General features: G+C 42.7%; 1 protein-coding gene across 7 annotated transcripts in view; it reads right to left on the bottom strand.

Moving 5' to 3' along the window:
* Positions 1–25,499, bottom strand: part of ELMO1 (engulfment and cell motility 1) — a 581,070-nt gene that overhangs the window by 404,738 nt on the left and 150,833 nt on the right. For 6 of the 7 annotated variants that reach the window (XM_021079237.1, XM_021079238.1, XM_021079236.1 and 3 more), the window contains 2 exons: positions 19,948–19,988; positions 18,527–18,599 (listed from right to left, as the gene is read on the bottom strand). In XM_021079237.1, coding sequence (XP_020934896.1) covers positions 18,527–18,599; positions 19,948–19,988 — 114 coding nt within the window. Of the gene's footprint in view, positions 1–18,526; positions 18,600–19,947; positions 19,989–23,560; positions 23,583–25,499 lie in introns of those variants that run through there. The other variant, XM_021079241.1, reaches the window with a different exon arrangement.

The raw sequence follows: 25,499 nt of genomic DNA, 5'->3' as shown, positions 1-25,499 counted from the left end.
ATGGAACCACACATGAAACGTACCTGGCACCCAGGGAGCCATTAGTAAACGGTGGCTGCATAAGTCAGGAGGACCTAGTTTGACTCATTATTCAACCACTATTGATATTTTGTAAGGAGATAGTTAAGGAATTCCACAAAGGACTTGGTTTAAGGAATGGACGCTTGGAGTGTTATTTAGAAGAAGAAGAAGGAGGAGAAGGAGAAGAAGCAGGGAGAGAAAAGGAGGAAAGGGAAGAAGGAAGAAAGAGGAAGAAAGGAAAAAAAGGGAAACAATCTAAAACTCCAAACAAAAAGAACTGATTAAAAACTCAGTTGAATACTTTTCAACCATTAAGAAAGTTTGACGAATAAATAGGAAATATGACTCACTGTGGGATGACCGTGGGCTAAGCGCCTGCCATAGTGTTTTGCCAGCATTATCCCGTTTAATCTTCATTAAACAGTGAAGTAGAAAGGGTTTACTCATGTGTGAAGATGCCGGCTATATATTAAGTTTAAATACAAGTAATGAAAGAATATCTATGCTATGATTCCATTTTACAAAACAAATGCACACCCAAACGCAAATATGTTTGAAGTGTATATATTAAAACATCAGAGATTTTTCTCCAAGTACTAGGATTCTGTTAATCAAAACAATTTTTACCCTTTTTTCTTCTAGGATAACTCCAATGTGCTTAACAATGTGTGTAAAATTTTTTAATGAAATTTGAGACTTCATATCTATTTGTTTGGGAGCAGTAGATACTGAAAAAAAAAAGAACATTTGATATAAATTGCATTAAGTTAGTAAAGTGGCACCTTTATTTTTTATAGCTAAAAATTTAAACCTAACTATAGTGCTTGCAAGTCTAAAGAAGCAAAGGGGAGGACATCTGAACATAGAGAAAAAAAAAAAGAAAAGTAGATGAACAAAGACCAGGAAATTTTTAAAAGATAGCTAACAACCTCATAAAGAAGATTGCCGCAAGAAAAAATGGGGTGAAAGAACACTAAAGTTACAGACTAATAGAAAGAAAGAAGGGAGGGAGGGAGGAAAGAAGGAAGGAGGGACCAGGATGAAGATAAAGGGCCATAGGAGAATTAAAATTAAACATTAAGGAGCAGAGAAAGAATGAGAAAAGAGAAGAAATACATTTTTAAAAAAAAGAAGAATGGACGAGGAAGCCAACCTTTCCTATTCATCTCTTAATGAAATGAAAAAAATCTTATATCACAATGAATTGCTTTTAAAATTATTTGTTACTGTTATTTTTGTATTTTCCCCTGTAAGAGGGAGAAGTGATTGAAGAAGAATGCACTTGATGACCAAGGTTAACTTGACCTACACCTGTCCCAGAGACTTGATAGAACCGCAATTAACACACCTGTCTTTAGTCACAGCACTAAGCACAAGACTGTCTTTGAAATGAAGAGTGGTTACTGGTTTACAAGTGCAGTCAATGGCAACAAAGCACTCACGTTTATTTTTTAACTTTAATCTTCAGTCATGGTAAAGGAAGTGAACCGATTTCCCCCAAAATGATACTCAAATTAAGATGTAAATATCAAAGTGCCTAATTCCTTCTAAATTCCTCTGAACACTTGCTCAATTTACCCACATTTTCCTCCCCATCCTTAAGAAAGAGAAGTAACAAATCTTGCCTTCTCCTGTATCTTTTATCAATGTGGAAAAGCATCTCCTTGCTGCTCTATTTTAATGATGTAAAAACTTTCTTGTATTTTTCTTACTTTATCTTTTCTTCTTCCTCTTAGCTTAAAAGTTGAAATCTAGCAAAAGACACAGTTAAATCTTTGGATAACTTCTGGAAAATAGTAACAGCTTTTCCCTGAAAGAGGAAGGTAAAGGGATGTGGTATATGGTGATTTAATTAAAAAGCCCCAAAGTTCCCTGTCATTCTTTCCATAGAGAGAAGGGGCCTGTGTCTTCTCTTGAATCTGGGCAGGTTTAGGACTGCTTTCAGCAATAGAGTACAGCACAAGAGTCTTCAGAATTTCTCAGGCTAGATCATAAAGAGTTGTGCAGCTTCTACTTGGCTCTCCTGGAACACTGGCTCACAGGAAACGCCCTCTCACTGCCACCATGCTGTGAGGAAGCCCAAGGCATATGGAGAGGACACAGGTGGACACTGCAGTTTACAGTTCCAACTGAGCCCAGGCTTTTAGTCATTCTTCCAAATGATTCCAGTGCCCAGATATGTGTGCCTTCCCAGATGAGAATCTATACATCATCGGAGAGAAGCCATCATCCCTGTTTTGCTATGTCTAAATGCCTCATCCAGGGAATCCGTAAGCATAACTAATCATCTCCACTGATAATGGGTTCTTGTTTTGTGATACTAAATTTGAGGTGTTTTAATGCAAAAATAGATAACTGGAGTGATGGCGGTCAAAAAGAAATGATCATGCAATAGTTATTACTGTCACTTAACTCTGATGCCAGTGGAAAGAGTGGGCATCCTAGGACCCCAAAGTCACAGAGTGTCATACCCAGAGAACAGCTGCAGATACACTACTTTTCCTGGGTAGAGGCGACATCTCCTTCCTCTGCCCTCTCTCCAGTCTCTTTTTCTTTCTTTCTTTCTTTCTTTCTTTCTTTCTTTCTTTCTTTCTTTCTTTCTTTCTTTCTTTCTTTCTTTCTTTCTCTTTCTTTCTTTCTCTTTCTTTCTTTCTCTTTCTTTCTTTCTTTCTTTTTCTTTCTCTTTCTTTCTTTCTTTCTTTCTTTCTTTCTTTCTCTCTTCCTCTCTTTCTTTCTCTCCTCCCTCCCTCCATTCCTTCCTTCTTTCCTTCTCTCTTTCTCTCTTTTATGGCCACACCTGCAGCATCTGGAAGTTACTGGGCTGGGGTCAAATTAGAGCTGCAACTGCAGTCCTACGCCACAGCCACAGCAATGCCGTATCTGAGCCACATGTGCAACCTACACCACAGCTTGTACAATGCTGGATCCTTAAGCCACTGAGTGAGGCCAGGGATCGAACCTGCATGCTCAGGATTACTAACCCGCTGAGCTGAAACGGGAACTCCTCCCCAGGCTCTCCTTCGAACTTTGGATCCTTCTTTTATAATTTCCTGTCTTCCTTTTGGTCTTTGTTCACGCCTAGCCCTCAAGTCTGCCCTTGGGTCACTGATTTACTGTTGTAGTGGGTATTCACTCTTCCATTAAATAAATATTTTTGAACATTGGTCAAGACACTGGGATAGCAAAGGTGAGGAAATCTAACTTTGTCTGTGACCTTGTAAAGCAAAGAATGTAATGAAATGTCTTTCACACTGTGGATCACAATCAGTAATAGTCATGAAGTCATCCTGATGGGTCCTAGCAAATATTTTTAAAATAGAAAACAAAATAGAAAATGATAGACCAAAAATAACAGCAGCAATGAGAAGGCATTTCGGTGACTATTGTTTCATGACTCTTTTATGTTACCTTTGGCACACACAATGTGTATATTGTGTCTCCATCTTAAAACTTTGAGAACCTAGTCCAATAGCTGTTCAAAAATAAACCTCATTCCTAGAGTATAAAAAACATAAATGGGACTGTGCTTAGGAAATTTGCAATTAGGTTTCTGGCTTTGGAGCACAATATAAGGGTCACAGGGCCATTCTCAGAACGAACCCCCTCTACTGATAATGGGTTTTTGTTTTTTGCTGCTGTTTGTTTTGGTTTAGAAGGGGTGTTCTGGTGTTTCTAGGGTCATTTTTGGGTAAACAAGTGCCTTGCCTTTGCAGAAACCTATGTGCTACCCATTCTGCATCCGAGCGTTACACAGTTAAATGTTTCAGTACTTGAGTCAATCTATTCATTGGTTTAATCGCTGAACTGGAAAACATGGAATTATCATGACCTCTGGCATTTGTCTTCGCCTGCAATTCTAAAAGCAGGCGTATCTTACCAAACACAAGCTAAGGAGCCTAAGCAAAAAAAGTTAGCTGCCTGTGTAATCATCGTGTTATAGCCTCTATCCAACAGTCGGTGGTAAACATTAAATAACATGTCATAAAACCCACTAACATCTGAGTAATGCCGGTGGCAGCCTGAACCCTCCTCTCTCCTGCTCCCTTTCATTTACGTGACTCAACTTAGACTGCCTTTTTTTTTTCTTCATCCTGAAATAAGTACATACTCTTCCAAGTGCTCTTTAGAGGGAAAGCACCAAATGATTTAAAATGATAGCTCCCATCCAATTCCCAAACTCTAATTAGAAAACTCGAAAAAACACCCCGAAATGTTTTTAGAGACTTCAGAAAGTCTAATGCCAGTTTAGTTTGAGTCACTAAGAGCCAAGGCACCAGGAGAGAGGTGGGGTGACATTCCCAGAAAAGGAAAAGACTAGTAAAGCTTAATGCCAGAGCCGGACAGCTCCTAGGGAGTGGGGAAAGTCCAAGGCATCTGTCTGGATGTGTGTATAATACATTCCAGTTTCCATATGCTGGGCTTGATGGGTTGAGAAAGGGTAGAGGGAATCCAAGGGTTGTGCCTATCATTCTGTCTCAAACATTATCCCAGGAGCCAAATATCCAGGTGTGCCAGGTGGCTACCATCCTGCCCTTAGCTCAACCCCTGCTTTTTGTCTCCAACTAGTGAATTGGGAAAAATCCAATATGTTCTTAAAGATTAGTAACATTAAGGACGTTTGGGTTCCCGGCTTGGAGGAACTCAAAATGTAAGGACTGGGGTACAACACTAAAATTGTCTTGGTTCACAAGTGGCATGCTTCTCTAGGCTGAATGTTAGTGTCCCCCCCAAAAGTCACCTGTGAAATCCTACTGCCCAGTGTGACATTAGGAGGTGTGGCCCTTGGGAGGTGATTAGGTGATGAGAGGGGAGCTCGTGTGAGTGGGAAATGGGACTAGTGCTCTTGTAAGAGTCCCTGCTTCCCTTCTGTCGTACCAAGACCGAGCAATAAGACAGGGGTCTTTGAACCAGGAAGCACCCTCTCATCAGACTCCGAATCTGCCAGTACTTTTCCCTTCACTTCCAGACTCCAGAGCTGTTGACTGTAGTACACCGTCTATAGTGTTTTTGTTATCGAAGTTGAAAGGACTAAGACACTGCAAACACAAGATGATAAATTTCAAAGTGTTTTTCCTGTGAGTCAAGATTTGTGCTGCAACCTTTGCTCTGAGTGATTGGCTTTTACTGTATGTATGTCTAGTTCTGATTGCAAACATTTGCACTCCATTGTTCTTTGGTTACTGGAAAATGTGTCACCGAAGTGGAGTGTGACTGTGGTCGGCTTTTCCTTCATTTGATGAGAAAGAGCACGGAGGGTGAGGGCAGTGAATGCCAACGAGTATGTATGTAAGCTTAGAACTCTCTCTACTCTTCTGCGACCACTGCTTCCACAGAGCTGACCGCTTGAAATACAGAACCAAAGATGGGTGAACCACATGATTCTCAATGGATCCGCCAGGGTTAAAGAAAGTAAAACTCGCTTTCTCAGAACTGAACAAGCGCACAATTTGGGGTAAATTATCTGTCACGACTACAGTGTAGTTCTTAGAGGTTGTTGATTACCCCAAGGAGAAGAAACGGGATAATACTTGGACATTGTAAGATTCTTAGATCATCTGCCTAATGATGGAAGATTTGTATGATGTGAGGAACCGGAAGGTTTCTTATTTTTCCCTCCCCAGAGCTACTGCTATGAGCTAGAGATAAAGTCCTGTGGTGGACCAAGTTCTTAGAAACAGGTCATTTCTTCTAAAGAGGGAGCACTTAAATTCAGGGGACTGGGTTTAAGTATCATCTTATGAAATCTCATGAATCTTTAAAAATTTTAGGCAACATCGAGCACAGTATAAATACTCTGTGCGTGTGTCTGTGTGTAGGTATGTCATTCTTTTAGAAAGGATAATTAATCAGTTGTGAGGTACGGAAAGTCAACTTTTTAGCACTGGTTTAAGACTCTAAGAGGAGCATTAAAATTCATTTATTCACTCTACAATTCCTCCACTGAATAATCTGAAAGTACATGTGCTTATTCTGGTAATTGAATTAACCAACATCATACATAATTGATGAAGCAACTAATTGTACTTTCTATCTTACAAAGAATACTGTATCCCATAGACTCCACTGTCTTCGAATACCTATAAAATATGTTCAAGGAACCACGTGAGACACTGTACAGGGGACTCAGAGGTGGAACAGGGAGTTTTGGATTGTAAATCACTTAGCATCCCAGGGAGGGGAACATGCAAATTAGCACACAAACGGTTAAATAATACTTCAAGGCAACAATAAAGAGACGCAGGTCCTGATTAGCTGACCAATAAACCTGAGAGACAATACACTGCAGAGACAATAATTCCTATATTGTCAGCAGAGGAAGGGGAGAGATTTAGAACTGAAGGACTGAATGAAGAAATTCATCTGCAATACTGAAGTTGAGATTATCTCAGGCAAGCAGCCAAGGTTTCCTCCAGCTCAAGCAATTTAGGACCAGAAAAGAGGAGGGGTCAGCTGTGCTGCAGTGGCACTTCTTTTAATGGCGTGACTTCCAATGTGTGTTTGTCGTTAAGACTCATCTGCCCCAGAAGCAAGGATAGCATTTCATCTCTGTATCTCCAGCACTTAATCTAGTACCTGAAACGGAATGGGCCTGAGGGAGGGAGGGTAGGCAGGACGGAATTCCACGTTAGGAAAGATACACGAGGGAGACAGAATAAGGTTTATCTGGAGAATACTCAAGCAGTGTGGCTTAAAGACAGTTGGGCTGAAATGGAGACAACAAGAGAAGGCCAGCAAACTGAAAACGCTGACTGGGCTACACTGTGACACACCTTGACAGCCAGGTTAAGTAAGGAAGCTGGACTTCATTTTCTCTCTGCAACAGTGGAAACCAAGCAGAACAGTGTCCCCAGTTCAAGGAGCACACGGGACTACAGGAATTCACAAAATGAGTTTTCTTCTGCAGACAAAAAAGAATGTCACCTGTCATTCCACTAAACAAAGAATGCTGCCTGCCATTCTGGTGAACTACTAATGTCGCATCAAGCCATCAGCCACAGCAGCCCGCTGCTCTTGGTGCACCTGGGGGGGATTCAGGATGGAGAAAGACAGGACAGTGGCCCTAGACAGTTAAGATGCATATCTAAGGAATAATTTCAGTGAGCCCAGACCCTTGCATCCTCCCAAATGTAGAAAAGCACTAAAACCATTACCTTGAGATGCCTGCTTTTTGTGATGAGTAGTAATCTTTTGAGGATTCACTGAATGTTTTGGGTGTTTATTTTCCCCCCAGCAAAACCGCCTATACACCCTGGCTCCTCCCTTTGGGACAGCTCCTCAGAGTGATCTGAGAGGCTGTCTCCTGGGCACTGGTCCTCAGCAAAGTCTCTGAATAAAACGTAACTAGCAACTTTTAGGTGGTACATGTTTCCTCAGCCGACGCATTGCCTGCAGTGATAAAGAGAAAGATCCAGAGGCTGCTCACACGTCCAACAGGTAATAGTGAAACGTGGCACTAATACCAACTAGACTTATTAAAAAGTGTTTGGACCCCAGCCTTGACCTACTGACTCCACATCTCTGCATTGGAGGCCGTGATCTGCATTTAAGTTGGAGAGCTGCTGGTTTGGAACTTGAAAATACCTGAGTAGAAATGACACAGCTTTACTACCTAAAAAATACAGCACTGGACAACTCTGTAAATACATAAACAGGAGTTCCTGCGGTGGCGCAGTGGATGAAGAATCTGACTGTAGTGCGGAGTCGCTGCGGAGGTGAGGGTTCAATCTCCACCACCCAGCACAGTGGGTTAAACACCCAGCCCTGCTGAGGCTGCAGCTTAGGTTGCAGTTGTGGCTCGGATTCAGTCCCTGGCCCAGGAATTTCCATGTGCAGTGGTTATGGCCAAAAAAAGTTGTAAATATACTAGAAATCATTGCATTGAATGCTTTATTTTTTTTTTTTAGTTTAATTTTATTGGAGTATAGTTGACTTACAATGTTATATTTGTTTCAGGTGTACAGCAAAGTGAATCGGTCATACATATAAAGTATATCCATTCTTTTTTCCCACACTATTGAGATCTTCCTGTGCTATACAGTTGGTTCTTCTTGCATGGTACACTCTAAATGGCTGGATTTAACGGTGTACGAGTTCCATCTCAACTAAGATCTTACAAAATCTCAAGCTTAGCAGAGAGCCTGGCACATACAGGAAGTCAGTACAAGTTCCTTTTCTGAATTACATGCATACATGGCTCTTTTCCTCCCGGCATGGCTGTTTCTTTTTGACAGCCCTGATTATGAGCTGGCAGATCCAGGACAAGAAGTCTGCCTAGAAGAGCTCAAAGCTTTCTAAAGGCTGGTGACAGGCTTATAAGCAGCCAAAAGGGTAAGAAGCATCCATACCAGAAGGCTTGGTTACAAATCCGAGGAGAAAGAATTTGGCAGCAAGGCACACGTGGACGTGGGGTCTTTAACAAAGGGAGAGCAGGCAGCAGTGTGTGAGCAAAGGCAAGGGGCAGGGCAAAAGGGGCAGCATGAGAGAAGGCTGGGAGTCAATCCCCAGGAGCACTAAGGGCCAGGGCAAGGTGAAGAACAGAAACATCCTTCTGCCCATTCCTGCTCCTGCCTGCTGAGAGCCAGCCCTGGAAGTGCTGGCCCAGATGCTGGTCACACCTGGCTGAAGGGTAACTTGCTGAGTCGGCCACGGTGGCTTCTGTTGGACAAATCCAGACTCTCTTAGGAGTCCTCTTGTGGCACAGTGGGTTAAGGCTCCAGCATTGTCACTACAGCGGCTGGGGTCACTGCTGTGGCTCAGGTTCAACCCCTGGCCCGGGAACTTCCACATGCCAGGCGTGCAGCCAGAATCTTTCACCACAGGCAACAGAAAAGGCAATGTTGCATAGGATGTGTGGCTGGGTTAGGAAACTTACAACGTTCCTGGGCTCTGGTTTGCTCCAATTAAGATGCCTGTTCCAGTGAAAGGTTTTTGATCACCAGTAACAGACCTGTACACGGTGGTTTTAAGGGGCAGGGCTGAAAAGCCACAGCAGATCCTCTCATACGGATGGAAGGACAGGACATCAGGGTAGGAAGCCTCTCCCTCTCTCCTCCTCTGACTCCCACGCAGGCCTCCATCCCCACTTATCTCAAGCCTCAAGCCTTTCTACAGCCTGGTTTTACTGAGAACTTACAGCTGGGGTTGCAAAGCCCTGTATTCAGCTTATAGGAAGATATATCAGCATATCAACTTTGACTCCATCTGACCTTCCCTTCCTAGCAAACACTTGCACCCAACTCACCTCTCAATTTGAGAGTCCCCGGAGAGAATTCATGGGGGTTCACCTAGGGTAAGGTGTCGACTTCTGGTCCCCTGAGCTATTGGGGAGCAACAGGGAAGGGATGCGTGGCACCAGGCTATGAGACTGCCCTCCTAGGAGCCAGTGGAGGGGCAGCCCCCAGGAAAAGATATGCCTCAGTTTGCTTCGTATTTTGCTTGGTGATGGTGGTCATGTAACACACTCTGATCTTTTTCTACTCTATAACAGTCCATTTTTAATGCTCCTTTAGCTTACTTAACTGATTTAACTAATAAGTGAACACCAATAGTTTGAAAAGCCCTGCGATTGTCTCTATTGTCCTGTAATTTTATCATTTAAAAACAATTTTATACTTTTCACATTATAGTCGTCTAGGAGAAAACTCCCCAATCCTTTTCCCAGTAATTCCCAACTCCATAATATTTTAGCCACGTTTAAAAGATGAGCCAAGCTGCCCAGAGGTGTCTTTGTATTGAGACATCAATACAAAACAGAGGTAGATGTAGTTACATGAATGGCCCTGATCTCATTTACTAGACAGCCTACATCCATCACACTAAAAGCCACATTTGAAATTACAATTGCCCGAGGCCATATACAAATTTGAATTGTTTTCATACAGTGTCCTTGGGCCAGCTGCATGACATCCCTGTTCTCAACTTGTTCAGTGACCAACAGGGACCCATACCCTCGCGTTAACCAACCCACCTGAGAAGCACCAGCCACCGTCTCTTTGCAAAGCCATCCCTTGGACTCACTTCTCTTGTTCCAAATGGGAAAAAAACCTAACTCTGCTGGTAATGTACGTCCCTCTGGGGAATCAGCAATTCCTTTTTTTTTTTTTTTTTAGGGCCGTATGTGAGAAGGTCCCAGGCTAGGGGTCGAATCAGAGCCTACACCACAGCCACAGCAATGCAGGATCCGAGCTGCATCTGTGACCTACACCACAGCTCATGGCAATGCCAGAAACTTAACCCGAGAGAGAGAGGCCAGGGATCAAACTTGGGTCCTCATGGATACTAGTAGCATTTGTTACCTCTGAGCCACAACAGGAACTCCGAATCAGCAATTCTGATCAAACTGGGTTATAAATCGAATCAAATGCTTTTTGGAGGACTGAGAGATGGGAAAATAAGTACTATCAGCAGAGGAAACCATGGAGGGAAAAGAGAAGATGGAAAGATTTCCATCTCCGGCATCAAGAACTGGTGTGCCTTCCACGTGTGGCACAGCGTGATGAGAACTGCTGAAATTCCTGCCTGTCCCAGAGCAAGCCCGAGAGAGCGAAACGCTGGATCAGACTCCCTGGGTCCAGCTCCAGCTCTGTTACTCACACCCCTGAGCCCAGCTGGACTCTGCAGTATGAAGCATGGAACAATCAGACCTGGTTCACAGGCTTACTGGGAAGATTCAAGTACAACTAATAGCCTCTGCGAAGTGCTTAGCTAAGCACCTGCCACACAGTCCGTATCTATCAAATGTTCAGGGCAGTTGTTACTGTCCCTCAACTAACACCCCAGCTAACCTGCCAAGGGGCTCAAAACTCATGAGAAGAATTCTGTCCTTGATTGAATGCTTTTCCTGTTATTCTCTCAAAGTTCAGTTCAGATCTGCTTAGCCCACTCCAGGACCCTTTTGGATCCTTCTTCTCTTCTATAATTATTTGGTTCCTTCCTGTGCTTCCTCAAAACCTGTGCCTGCTTGAAGGCTTTCTCCCTGACCAGACCTTGAGGTCCACGGATGCAGAAAATGAAAGGAACTCATCTTGCTAAGCTCTTTGGAGAGACCAGTGCTCAAAGCATGAGAGCTGAACTGAATTCCACACGATAATTGAGAGCAGTCTCCTAACCTGGTCGGATATACCAGTTCCAGGGGCACACAATCCCCATCTGCCTGTCTGAGCATCCAGAGCACCTAGGAAGTGGGAATGGCATTAGAAATGGCTGCCCCTCCATATATCAGGACAAAACTTCCATTCAAAAAGATACATGGATGCCTGTGTTCATTACAGCACTGTTCACAATAGCCAAGACATGGAAACAACCTAAATGTCCATCATCGGATGGATGGATTAAGAAGATGCGGTACCTATATATATATGCAATGGAATATTACTCAGCCATAAAAAAGAACAAAATAATGCCCTTTTGCAGCAACATGGATGCAATTAGAGATTCTCATACTAAGTGAAGTCAAGTCAGAAAGAGAAAGACCAATACCATATGATATCACTTATATGTGAAATATAAAATATGTCACAAAGAGTTCCTGTCATGGCTCAGCAGAAATGAATCAAACTAGCATCCATGAGGACACAGGTTCAATCCCTGGCCTTGTTCAGTGGGTTAAGGATCCGGCATTGCCGTGAGCTGTGGTATAGGTCACAGATGCGGCTCAGCTCCTGTGTTGCTGTGTCTGTGTAGCAGGCTGGCAGTTGTAGCTCCAATTCAACCCCTAGCATGGGAAACTCCATATGCTGTGGGTTCAGCCCTAAAAAGACCAAAATAAAAAATAAAAAATAATAAAATATGTCACAAATGAACTTATCTACAGAACAGAAACAGACTCACAGATATGGAGAACAGACTTGTGGTTGCCAATGGGGAGAGGGAGGGAGTGGGATGAGCTGGGAGTTTGGGATTAATAGATGAAAACTATTGCATTTAGAATGGATAAGCACTGAGGTCCTGCTGTATAGCACAGGGAATTATATCCAATCACTTGTGATAGAACATGATGGGATAACATGAGAAAAATAATGTGCATATATATATATATATACTTCCTGTATATATATATGGCTGGGTCACTTTGTCGTACAGCAGAAATTGACAGAACATTGTAAATCAACTATAATAAAATTTTTTTTTAAAAAAAAGGACCATCAAAGGACCCCACTACCTTCCCAATGGTCCCCAAGGCCAGTGTCGCAGAGAGGGCTTGGATGAGGCATTGTTATCGCTACTTTTACAAAATAAGGACTTACAGAAGTAAAACACTGCCAAGGTATATCCTTATATTTCACACATTCTGAAGTAGGTCTTAGCACAGGAGGACAAAATGGCATTGTGAAATCATGATAAACCCTCAATTGTCCACAAGCATACGAGCTCCTAAGGGTGTCTGCTACCACGTCTGGGGACTTACCTGTCTGCTTAGGGTTAAGGAGGACAAGGCAATCTCCCTGTTTGCCTAAAAGGTATGGTATTAGTGCAATAATCCTACCTTTGACAACCTCACAATCCAGACTTCCCTAGTCCATACTGAGGGCAAGATTATCTGTCAACTTCCTCTAGGTCATCTTTTTAATGAATAAGGAAGCCACAGACTAAAACGGGTAACCAATATTCACTGGCTGTAACTTCCTGTATTTATTTTCTTGAGGCAATTACTGTCAGGATCACTGGCCTGATCAGCAAAAAAAAAAAAAAAAAAAAAAAAATAGGCATCATAAACAAACCAGGGCCTAGGCAGTGGGGAGAGAGGGTTTCCAGGAGGTGACATAGAGAGCTTTGGAGGCAAGCCCACCTGCGTCCACGCTTCAGCTTGACCACTGCCCAACTGTACGACCTAGACCTAGACAAGCTGTTGCATAATCTCTCTCTGTCTCACTTTCTTCCGCTGTAAAATGGAGATAATAATACCTGCATCATCAGACTGGAATGAGGATAATGACTAAAACGCTCAGCACTCTCTCATATAAAATTCTTTTTCAGAAGACAAATTCCCCTGAAATACTTAAAGTAAACACAGTTGGCAAAAATAAACAAGTAAGGCTACATCAAACTAAAAAACTTCTGCACAGCAAAGGAAACCATCCACAAAATGAAAAGGCAGCCTAAGAAATAGAGAAAATATTTGTAAATCAAATATCTGCTAAGGGTGAATATCCAAAATATATAAAGAACTCATACAACTCAATAGCAAAACAAACCGGTACAATCCAGTGTTAAAAATGAGCAGAGGAATTGAATAGGCATTTTTTTCGAAGAAGACAAACCAGCAGCCAACAAGTATATGACTAATTAACATCACTAATCATCAGGGAAATGAAAATTGACATCACAATGAGAAATCACCTCACCCCTGTTAGAATGGCTATTATCAAAAAGGAGAGAGAGAGAAGTGTTGGTAGATGTGAAAAAAGGGAACCCTCAACTGGTCAGTGGGAATGTAAAGTGGTGTAGGCACCACGGAAAACAGCATGAAGGTGCCTCAAAAACATAAACATGGGAGCTCCCACGGTGGCACAACAGGATCGGTGGCATTTTGGGAGCGCTGGGACGCAGGTTGGATCCCTAGCCCAGCACAGTGGGTTAAGGATCCAGCGTTGCTAGAATCTAATACCTGGTCCTGTGACTCTATATGCCGTGGAGTGACCAAAAAAGAAAAAAACAAACAAAAACCTAAAAATAGAACTACAATAATGATCCAACAGTCTCACTTCAGGGTATACAGCCAAAGGAAATGAAAATGGGATATCTGGTATCCCCATATCCACTGCAGCATCATTCACAATTGCCAAGATGTGGAAACAACCTAAGTGCCCTCAAGGGAGGAATGGATAAAGAAGTGGTGTCACATACAATGGACGATTATTCAGCTGTGAGAAAGAAGGAAATCCTGCCTTTTGCAACAACGTGCATGGATGGATCTTGTGGGCATTATGCTTATGTGAAGTAAGTCAGACAGAGAAAGACAAATACTGCATGGAATCACCTATTTGTGGAACCTTAAAAAAAAAAAGGTCAAACTCACAGAGACAGAGAGTAGGAAAAGTGGTTGCCAGGAGCTGAAGGGTTGGGGGAAATAGAAAGAGGTTGGTGAAAGGGTACAAAATTTCAAGTTATAAGAGAAATGAAATCTGAGAATCTAAGGAAACATACAATGACTTAGTTGCTAACACTGTGTTGCATAACTGAAATTTGCTGAGACTAGAACTTAAATGTGACCACAAAATAAATAAATAAATGAGCTGGAGTTCCTATCATGGCTCAGCGGAAACGAATCCAACTAGGAACCAGGAGGGTTGCGGGTTCCATCCCTGGCCTCGCTCAATGGGTTAAGGATCCAGTGTTGTCATGAGCTGTGGTGCAGGTCGCAGATGCAGTTCGGATCCTGCGTTGCTGTGGTTCTGGTGTTGGCTGGCAGCTGTAGCTCCGATTCGACCCCTAGCCTAGGAACCTCCATATGCTGTGGGTGTAGCCCTTAAAAGCAAAAAAAAAAATGAGGTGATGGCTGCGTTAATGACCTAGATGGTGACAGTCCTTTCATAACGTACATGTATATCAAACCACCATGGCCTACCCTTAAATATCTTACAATTTTATTTGTCAAGTCAACCTCAATAGAGCTGAAAAAATATAAATTCTTTCCCTCTCTCTCTCTGTGTGACATCATCCTGAAATATGAGAACTTCTGGGGCAGAATCCGAACTTGTAAAGAGCTGAATCTTAACTTTCTCCGAGGTATTTGCATGCCATACTTCTGCTGAACACTGCTCAACAACCTGGCATTCCCCTCTCTTGCACTGAAAAATGGAAGTTAATGGCCCAATAAGCAAATGAAGACAATTTCAGACAATAGGCTTGGATGACCTGAGAAAAGCAGGGGAGGTGCCTCCCTGAGGATCTTACAAGACACTCAGCAAACATCCATCAGTTACAGAATGTGTTCGCTTGCCTGGCTGGGGCTGGAGAATTTTAAAATTACAGGTGATATTCTATCTCTGCCAGCGGAGGGGGAGACCATCTCACATACAAGGGAAAATCAGGCCCTAGGAACATGCACAAGTTTTGAAAATTAGTCACCGGTTACCATGGTAACACAAATATTACCTAACAACTCACTGGGCTGTACGTAACCAAGATGATGCTAAATACGTTACTTTAAGAATGGGAAATGGGCTCTATTTTTAGGAAAACTTGCAAGGAACTAGATGGACCTAACTGCAGACTGAAGGCAGCCCAGGTTTGCCCCTGGGGACCCAGGATTGGAGGTCCTTCTCCCACCCAGTGTGTGTCAAGTTCTGTGCAACATGCATATGCCACGGTGCCCAGTAAGAGCTGCAGGAGGAGGAGTGATGACATTTTATTTATAAACAAAGAGCTATGATTGAGAAAATAAGTCTTCTCATTCCCTAAGCTTTTAGCAAAGGAAGAATCCCTGCTACCGGCCAATGAAGAGAGACAGATTGATGACAGATTTAGGTAGCAGTTCCTTTAAATTCAACATTAAGGATTTCCTCAGGCTAAATAAGATTTCCCAGAAAATGACTAGGATGCCTGATAACATAATAATTTTCCCATTGTTCTGAGTAGTTTGAATTTTCTAAGTAGATACTAATGTAAATTAGAATGAAAGCGTAACTAGAATCTATACATTATTTTTCCATTGTATGAATTGGTACATTATTCCAAGAATTGGCTGCACACAAACACTCCTAAATCAAACTTAGCACATGACTTCTGTTTATGGTGCCCAGTGCCCAGGACACTTGGGTCCCATCTCTTCAGAAAAGTGACCCCATAGCAGGTTCCTTCAAGGAACCCTTGGGTACCACATCGGAAGGCCATTGGCGGGCTCTTTTTTTTTTCTTTTTAGGGCCGCACTTGTGGCATATGGAAGTTCCCAGGCTAGGGGTCGAATAAGCACTGTAGCTGCCAGCTTAGGCCAGGGCCACAGCAACACCAGATCTAAGCCACATATGCAACCTATATACCACAGCTCACGGCAATGCTGGATCTTTAACCCACTGAGCAGGGCCAGGGATCGAACCTGCATCCCTATTGATACTAGTCAGATTCTTAGCCCACTGAGCCACAGTGGGAACTCCCCATAGAAGGCTCTTAAACTGCAAAATCCTAGGCCACATCCAAGGCCTGCACATTCTGAGTTTCTGGGGTTGGGATGTGAAAATCTACATTTTTAAAAGGTCCTCCCTGCGTGCGATGCTTACATTCCCTAGTCTGAGAATCCCATCCTTAGTAATCTCCAAAACAAGACTTCCTGACAATGATGACAGAAGATAGGACAGCCACCAGGGGACACAAGCCAACACAGTTAATCCGAGGCAGAGCTATGGGTGACTCAATGGCTTTTGGGGCAGAGTCCAGGGTAAAAAAATTAGCACAATATACATGTATTATATATGTGTATGGGTGTGGCACAAGTTTTTCACAAGCAACATAGGTGAAGTACTCTGACCTATTCTACTCCACTATATTCCAATTTTTAATGCTATGGCAACCAACTAAGTTGATTTCACTACCCACTAATTGATGATTATAATTTCTACTGTCCTATACTTTTATCACCTCATTTTCACACTTTTTCATATTATATCCCAAGTAGTAGAAAGCCATCCAATCTTTTCCAATAATACTCCAAAAAGTCACACTATTTTAGTTACCTTTAAAAGATGAACCAAGGTGAAATGAGATCGCCTTCTGTTTAAGGAGATCAACAGCAATACATTTAACAGCTAACATTTAACTTTTATTTTTATTTATATCCTCTTTATCTCCCAAAGAATAGCATCCAGATTATATAAATACAATATAAAATAAATGAAAAATCTTAAGAAAATGAGGCAAAGGGGAAATAAAGACAGGGAACTGTTTGCGGAATGCAGCAAAGGAACAAGGAGAAGTAATAAATACAACACAGGTCAGGAAATCTAGTCCCTTGCTAACGCTCAGCTTTCTGGCAGTCGGTGTGCGGAGGAAAACACGATCAGTTAGGAAAATTCCCATGCCCACTGGGGAAGAATACAACAATTCTGAGAAGCACTTCCAGGCCTCTGGCAATCCTCCCTGGGGGCTGGATGGAACACCCCTCCCCGCCCTCCCCACCTCTGCAGGGTAGAGCGAGCAGTCACAGGGGGCCCAGGACCCCCACCACTGCCTCCACCTTCCACTCCCGCGTGGTTCATGGGTAAACTTACGCTCACTCTAGGGACTGCTGATGGGCACAAACAAAGCTCAGGAGGCTTTAGGTCCCCAATCAATTCTCCCCTTCTCCAGATCATTTTGTATCCCCCCCCTTTTTTTTTTCTTCTTAGGGCTGCACCTGCAGCACATGGAAGTTCCCAGGAGAGGGTCGAAGCAGAGCTGTAGCTTCTGGCTTACGCCACAGCCACAGCAACGCCAGATCCGAGCTACGTCTTCTACCTACACTGCAGCTTGCAGCAACACTGGATCCCCGACCCACTAGGGTCAAACCTGCATTCTCACAGATACTAGTCGGATTTGTTTCTGCTGTGTCACGAGAGGAACTCCCCATTTTGTATTCACTTCTGCCACAGCGCTGACCACCTGGTTGTGATGAAATCTGTTCACAGAGCTCACTCTCCCCTCCCCACCAGGCCCAAAGGTTATCAGTCCCACGGAGACAATAGCGGCTCCCATGCATTTCAGTGAACTCTCCATAAAACTGAACTGAATGTTAAACTTTTCTAGAAATTCCCCCAAGAAAAAGTGATAAAAACACAAAGATCTAGACATGCTTCTTGGTTCTAGGGTTTATTACCCCTGAGATACTAGCCAAGCCATCTGATTTTTATGATTCAGTGTCTCATCATCAACCAAAGCTAGTGCTGTGGCCAACAGATATAACGTGGCTGACCCAGTTCCTGGCACACAGTAGGTGCTGAATCAATGTTAGTTTTCCCTTCTCCTATCAAGGATCTCTAAGATATTAATTGTACTTGTTGCCAGAGCCATTGTAGTCTTCGCAGCCCCCTCCTTCTCCTCCAAGCTTCCTAAAGGGTGAAAATCATCCAGGAAGAAAGTCGCATTCCCAGGAGCCACAGAACACTCACTGCCTACACAATGCCACCTCCGAAATGGGTTTTTATCATTATTTCAATTACTTTAAGCAGGGATTAGAGGTTGTTCCAAGAGGAAAAAAGAAAGAAAGGAAAGCTAGACTAAGTCATTAAGTATCAAATCAATGCTTTAACCAAGCAATAAGAAAGAGAGAGAATTAGTAAATTCCCTGTTAGAAGGCAAATGCTGTTGCTAAAACAGGATGCAGAAACATATTTGGTCTTCGCTCTTGACTGGGCTAAATATCCCCTTGTTAATGCTAAAGTCACTGTTGTTTGCTTTGCAGACGCTATTTTCGTGGAGGGTAGAGATGTAAAACTTAGACCAGCAATGTTTAGTTCTGAGCAGAGGAAACATCAGCTATGTTTTGATTTCCTTAAATATCAATATCCCAGATTAAATAACACGGGTGACCTACCTTTTCTGTGATATAGAAGTTTGAACTATCAGCATGCTGCAGTGCAAAATACTCATGGTTGGCAAGGGACCACCTGAAAAATACAAGCATAAACTGATCAGGAAAACAAAAGAGGGTCATCTTCCTGTTTATGGGTTGGTGGCGTTAGATGAATGAAACACCCTGTGAATAGATTTGGGCCCGTACCCAAGAGATACACAGTGGCTAAAACAAAGCAGAAGGGCCTCAGCCCCCTTTCATGACCCTGAGACCAACCATTTCAGATGTGAGTGGTCTAGGTGTTACGCCAAGCCTACGGTGCGCCTTTAAGTATTTCATCTCATGGCTTCGAGGGAGGGATATTTAAATAGGAAGTTACATTCCTGCCTATTATGAAGGAGTCTAAGTAGAGCAGAGAGAGGAAAACAAAGGAAATCCGTGGCAATTTCATTTTTTAAATTGAAGTACAGTTGATTTACAATGTTGGGTTAATTTCTGCTGTATAGCAAAGTGGTTCAGTTATACATACATACATTCTTTGCGGGGGGGGGGGGGGAGCATGTCTTTGGCTTGTGGAAGTTCCTGGGCCAGGGACTGAATCCAGTCCACAGCAGTGACAATGCTGAGTCCTTAACCAATAGACCACCAGCGAACTCCCTTATACATTCTTATACATATTCTCTCCATTACGGTTTATCACAGGATATTGAGTGTAGTTCCCTGAGCCACACAGTAGGATCTTATTGTCTATCCACTCTGTATATAATAGTTTGCATTTACTAACCCCTAAGTTTTTGATAATTGCTGCATTCCAATCACCTCTATATTCTACAATCCCCAGTCAGTATGCTTGCTGTAGACTGGAACATTTCAATTAAGGATCCCAGGTCTTAAAAAAATTCTAGATAATACTCTATTCACAGTTCTGCTTTAAAAGTTAAAAAAAAAAATGTCATACAACTTCCACATGTACGTGCTTTTCCTTCGAATTGTTAAAGCAACCGGAGGAAAGGAGGAAAGTTCACTGTCAATGTGAAGTTCCATGTGGCAGCACAACCACCCACCGACTGGTCTTTAAATTATTTTATCTTCTGTGGGACCTGAACGGTCCTCTCACTTTATAGCAGACAAAGTATGTACTTAACCTTGGGAGCTTTAGACTGCTCCCTACTGAGCTGAATGAAAGAACCACAACCTTTCAAAATAAATAAAACCCACCCCAGTGTGCACATAACAGCCCTTCCATACTTTCTACTTTTTGATCCAAAGAGATAGTTTTTTGGGTGTAAAAGGCAAGGGAAACTTAACTAGTCCTTCCTGGAGTCTTTGGGCAGGTCAAGGCATGACTTAATCAATGGTATTTTACAATTGTACAAGGATATTTTATTTGCCTCTCAATTTGTCGACTGGAGCGCCCCAAATAAACCCTGATTAACACTTACCCATCACAGACTTCCTTTATTATTGCAGACAGTGGTTTTTTCTGAAAAATAAAAAAAAAGGAAATACTTTCTGTTAGTTTCATTTCATCATTTTCAGCTTAAAAAGAAAAAAAAAGGAGCAGCCTAATGAAGAGATATCTAAGTAAGGAGAATTTACATTTGCTATTCTTGGTGGTTGTCAGTGAGTCTGTTGTTTTTCTCAAGGTGATAATCGACCAGCCATCACCAAAGGTTTATCACTCTTGTGGTCCTTTTTCTCTATACTTAACATCATTAGTTGAACAAAACTTATGTCATAATTAACTTAGCTGCGTTAAAATCAGGATGAAACACAGCTTTGGTCAAAGATCTCATAGGCAATGAGAGTCATCAAGGTCAAATGACAATCAGAATTCCTCAGGAGTAGTACGTGAATTGGGCAACCAGCAGTTTGGTTTTATGAAAATAAGCTTGGATTGGGGATATTTTTATGAGAACACATGGCAAGTGGAACAGGAGGCATGGTGACATTGTTCCTACAAAGTGCACTGAATTCTTCCCCCAACCAGGGCCCTGGCAAATGCCAATCATGCAGCAAGCAGCTTGAGCAGGACACCCTGGAGTAATGAGACCTTGACACCATGTGCCGTGGTGTCAACTGGCGGCTGACCACAGCTGTGCTCTTGGCACAACAGCCACAGCTGTGCTCTGACTGCCTCCAGAGAGAAAGAATGTAGTGAACACACACACACAGATACACAGCTTGCCCGGAGATGTCGAAACTCTTTCTGCTTTGGATGCGAAACCAACCCTGGCTGTCTCCTGGGATGGGCAGTAGTGTGTCAACCAAAGGAACACATCACAGACAAGAAACAAATGGGGAAGAAAAACCAAAGAAATATAACACAGGGTCCTGGATTTCCAGATACAACCATAAGAAAAGCATCTGAACACTCTCTTCCTGCCCCTCTGAAGGGCATGGTGATCTGGGGGGAAGGGATCCTGAATCGAGCAGTTCAAATCCTAGCCGTGTCAACACATCTGCAGTAAGACCTACAATTTCCTTCATTTCCTGACCTCAACTAGTTTATCTGTAAAGTGGGTACAGAACCTACTCACTCCTCGGGGCTGTAATAAGAATTAAATGATATTAACTGAGAATTAATACGAAGGAAAAAAAGACTCAAAAAAAAAAAAAGTTAGGGTTCTACTTCTTTACCCTCTCATGTCACTGGAAGGGCTCCATTTTCTCCTTGCATCTTCGCCCTTGGACATGATCCTGCTAGGTCTGCTCTCGTAGTTATTTCTGAGCTCTCCTCACAGTCCTTTCTAAGGACTGATAAAGGCTCCAACACCATCCTCAGGGTTCATCCAAGGCTCTCCCTCCCTCTGGAGCTCCAGGGTCTATGACTAGGTCCCCCACCACATTTTCAAAAGAATGTCTGCTTACAGCTATGCACACAGTACACAGGAGAGGGACTTAGAATCGTTGAGGACTGGAAAGACGGTGACATTCTGAGTGGGGCTCCTTCAGAATAAGATTAGAAACGGAGACTGGGTTCTATGGCGAGGTTCCACGCCTGCACCTTTGCAAGAACTGTCCATTGTTTATGGCTTTTAGCTGTGACTTGAGTTGTGAGGGGCAAATGTATTCTCACAACCAAAGAACAAAGAAACATTAGGAACAAAACTTTTCCTGTAAGATGAGGGTTTTGCTCGTCCATCTGCCAGGGACCTCTCTAGGCGATCATGGTGTCATGAGGACTTAGAGGTCTCCTAGCCACCTCATCTGACTTCTTGCATCCTCAAAACTGAAAGATAAGTAACAGGGCCGGATTCCAGGCTTAAACTCCCCTGAAAGGACAGGAAGCATTGCTACTGATGTAGGAGAAGGCATTTTAATTACAGCTTTCAGAATTAGAATTCTTAGTATAAATAACTTGGAGGAATTTCTTGGATTTTAAAGCAGGTCTGATTCATAGATGCAGAATCAAGTTTGAAAAGACAGAAGCCTGAGGACTTCCAGAACTGTTATAACTGGAACATTCTGAAGATGGACCTATGAAAGGAATAAAGACTATGGATGAACAAAGCTTAGAGATTTAATAGAGAAAGATTACAATGTTAAACCACAGAGGAAAGGGAATCCCAGTTAAGTGAATATAATGCACCCATAATGCAGCCTCATCAATTAGACTGAATGTGACGTAAGGACAGGGCTGGTCCCACGGCCTGCTTCCTGCATCTTTATCTGCTCCAATGAAATGGTGGCCCCCACCATCCAACTTAATTCCAATGACTTTACACAATTCTTATCTCCCTTAATCCACCCACCTTATTTGACAATGTCATTACTACCTTCTCTTTTGAATCCCTCTTTCCAGAGGTGCTAGATTTTCTTCAATCTCCTAGTTATAGCCAATGATCCTTCAGTAAAATCCATTCATTATTTCTCTTTGACGTCTAGCTTCCTCCCTCCAAATTTCTGTTTCCGTCTCTTCTGCTTTTCCTTAACTGGTCAGTTCCTCAGTCACTTCAACTGCCCTAAGTCTACAGCACAATCCCCAATACTCACTTGCAAATCTCTGACAATGTGTTAGAAATGGCGTGTTAGCTCTCCTTCAAGCATCTTATTAAATATACAGACAGAAATCCTCACTCTCGGCGCTCCCTACCCATCAATCCAACCCAATAATTGCATGCCTCCACACCTCCCTCCACCCCGGCCATGACTCTCTGTCTCATTATGACACTAGTACGGCCTGGGAGCATCATTAACCTTTATTTCTTCCCTCTCCAGGTCTGATTTATAGCAGGTTATGTAGCATTTTCCTCCATGACATTCACATCATTACTTCTTACCTCCTCCTCACTACTCTTGTAAAATCCCGGCACTCCTCGTTCCGACTCCCACCAAATAAATCGCACTCCAGTCCCTTCACCCTTCATTCCACGTCCTCAGCCCCAGCACCTTTCCTGAGGATCAGTCTCTCATTACTAGCACTAACTACTGGCCGTCAATTTCCAATCAAATGCTCCACTGGCCTATCAAACTTGGATTCCTAGCTCCCATTAGTTCCTGCACTGGCTTTGCCTATTCTGGCAGTTCTCCCATACATCTTTCTAGAGAACTTATCTTCGCCTTCTCTGTTTTGTGATGCATACACTTACAAGACACTGACTCTCATCATTACTTCTTCCACAACCTCCTTCCCCTTTCCAGACCTTACTACCACCTCTGACTAACATTTTTCAGGATCTCGGCACCAGATCCCCGCAAATAGGTCTTGGCATCTCCAGTTTCTTTCTCGCCAAGCCCCACATCGACTATAACTGGGCAAAAATCAGACTCTCCCCACAAACTTCATGCATGTCATCCTTTTGCTCAAATGTCCCCTATAAATCCCGGTGACCATGACCCATGTGGTATAAATCCCTTAGCTCGTCATCCAAGGCCTTCCACAATCTGGTCCCAAGCAACCTAACATTCTACCAAGGTCGTGCATGGTCTCCATGCTGGATTAGCTGATGATTCACCCCCCAACAAATCCCAGCCCCAGACTTTCACTTTACACCACTTGCTGAAATGTCCAACTCCTCCCTTCTGTTCTGCTACCCCGGAACTCTTACCTACCATTAATCTCCATGTTAAAGCCACCTCCTCCAGGCAGAAAGTCCAGAGATCAGTCCCTCTGTACCTGGCACCTTAAATGAATCACTCCTAAGGACTTAGTATATCTGTTTTATCTTCCCGTCCCTTGAGAACAAGGCGTTTTAATTCTTCTTAGTAACCTGCTCCACCTCTCAGTACTAGTTACACAGTAAACAGGTGTTCATAGGATCAAAGAGGAGACAGTGCATTTCTCTTAAATGCAAAACCCCATATTCACTAACCTTCCTTTCAGAAACAAAAACAAAAAGAGGCTTGACTATAAAGCAAACCACTTGGAAGGACAGCCTGGATTAATCAACATACACCCCACTTCCTACCATGTAAACCACTGCGGGGTGGCTCTGAGCAGCTGTTGAGACACGTGAAAGCTGTCACTACTGCCTGCACAGACTACTCGGTGAGTCACAGCTTGGAAGCGCATGGAGCCAGTCAGCTGATGAAGAGTGTAATTCAACAGGTGATAAAACAGATCCCAGTCAAATGACTGTTGCTGTCTCTCAGCCTGGGCCACGCAGGTGAGCAGGACTACCCTTGTAAACAACGACTGAACAAAACACCCCAAATACGCTATTCTGGTGGCAGCACTTTTCTCACTTCCTCTATAAAGCCCTCAATTTGATGTAAGCCCCTTGCCTGACTTACATTCAAGCCAAATACTGGCTCTAGGTTTTAGTTAACATTTGCTCAGGTTACATAAATCTTTCCATTTGCCCAGTTCTCCAAGACTTGGGTATAGGGGACAAGTTCAATACCTTGGTAGCTTTCTAAAGGAAATTTGCAGAATCATTTGCCTTTTATTTCATTGACAGAAAAGTCCAGAGAAAGGAAACTCTGATCTGAAATGGTGAAACTGGTTCTTCTCCCTTTGACTCCATAAACCCTAAAGGAACTAAAAATAAATCCTATACTCTATTTGAACATATTTGGATTTAGACTATTGAGGCAAAATTATATTAACTGCCTCAGTATAGGCAACGAAACTTACCAAAATGTGTAAGTTTATCATAACTTACAAAAACTGTAACTAGATCCCTCAAGCTTTTTGTTTTGAAGGTCAAAACTACCGTTCGGACACAGAAGTGAGCTGAAGTGGGGAGAGCAGGAATGTCTTTAAGGGTAACCTAGAGCATTTAAGAGTTACCCTTAAACTGCACACAGATTTCTCCATGCAGGGGATCAGCGGTCATGTGTACTCTATAACCCCGTTCCCTTTAACAACAGTGAGATCCTCTTGCAGCATATAGAAGTGCTTCTTCCCTTTATATTAATCTGGGAAAACTTTAATGATGGCACACATATTTAATTTGCCAAAGTATGCATTTCCATATGACTGTGATTGGCAAAGTACCATGTGCCAAGAGTCATTTTCAAGGAGTAAGCTTTTTCCCGTTGTTTTTTGCAAAGTTATTCCTCTCTTTTCATTTTAAGTCTTATTCTCCAAAGGAATTCCTTGATTCAACTTAATTTATTGGAGACAGTAAGAGCAGAAAGAAAATTTCCTATCCCAAAAGACTTGTTCATCTACTTTTTATAAAATCAGCTAGATTCCTAAAGATGGCCAAATTCTCTGGCAATTCATTTTTTTTTTAATTTGTTCATTAGAGTTACAATATTCCGTCAATTTCTGTTGTACAGCAAAAGGACACAGTTATCTATCCATATTTTTTTTCTCACATTATCCTCCATCATGTTCCATCACATGGAACATGTGATTAGATATAGTTCTCTGTGCTATACAGCAGGACCTCATGGCAATTCACTTATTCTCTACGTCTCTGACAATCCTCTCTTCTCTCTCCAGTCCTTAAAGTGGGAGTTCGTCCTCTGCTTTCCTTTCTAAACGCTCTCCCTTGACTTTGATGAAATGCCAGTCCCCTAAGTTCCTGAATCCGCACCTCCC

Source organism: Sus scrofa, chromosome 18 (assembly GCF_000003025.6).
Source record: "Sus scrofa isolate TJ Tabasco breed Duroc chromosome 18, Sscrofa11.1, whole genome shotgun sequence".
In the NCBI taxonomy this organism is placed as follows: Eukaryota; Metazoa; Chordata; class Mammalia; order Artiodactyla; family Suidae; genus Sus; species Sus scrofa.
Note: the sequence above shows the minus strand (reverse complement) of the source record. Positions and strands in the feature narration are given on the sequence as shown.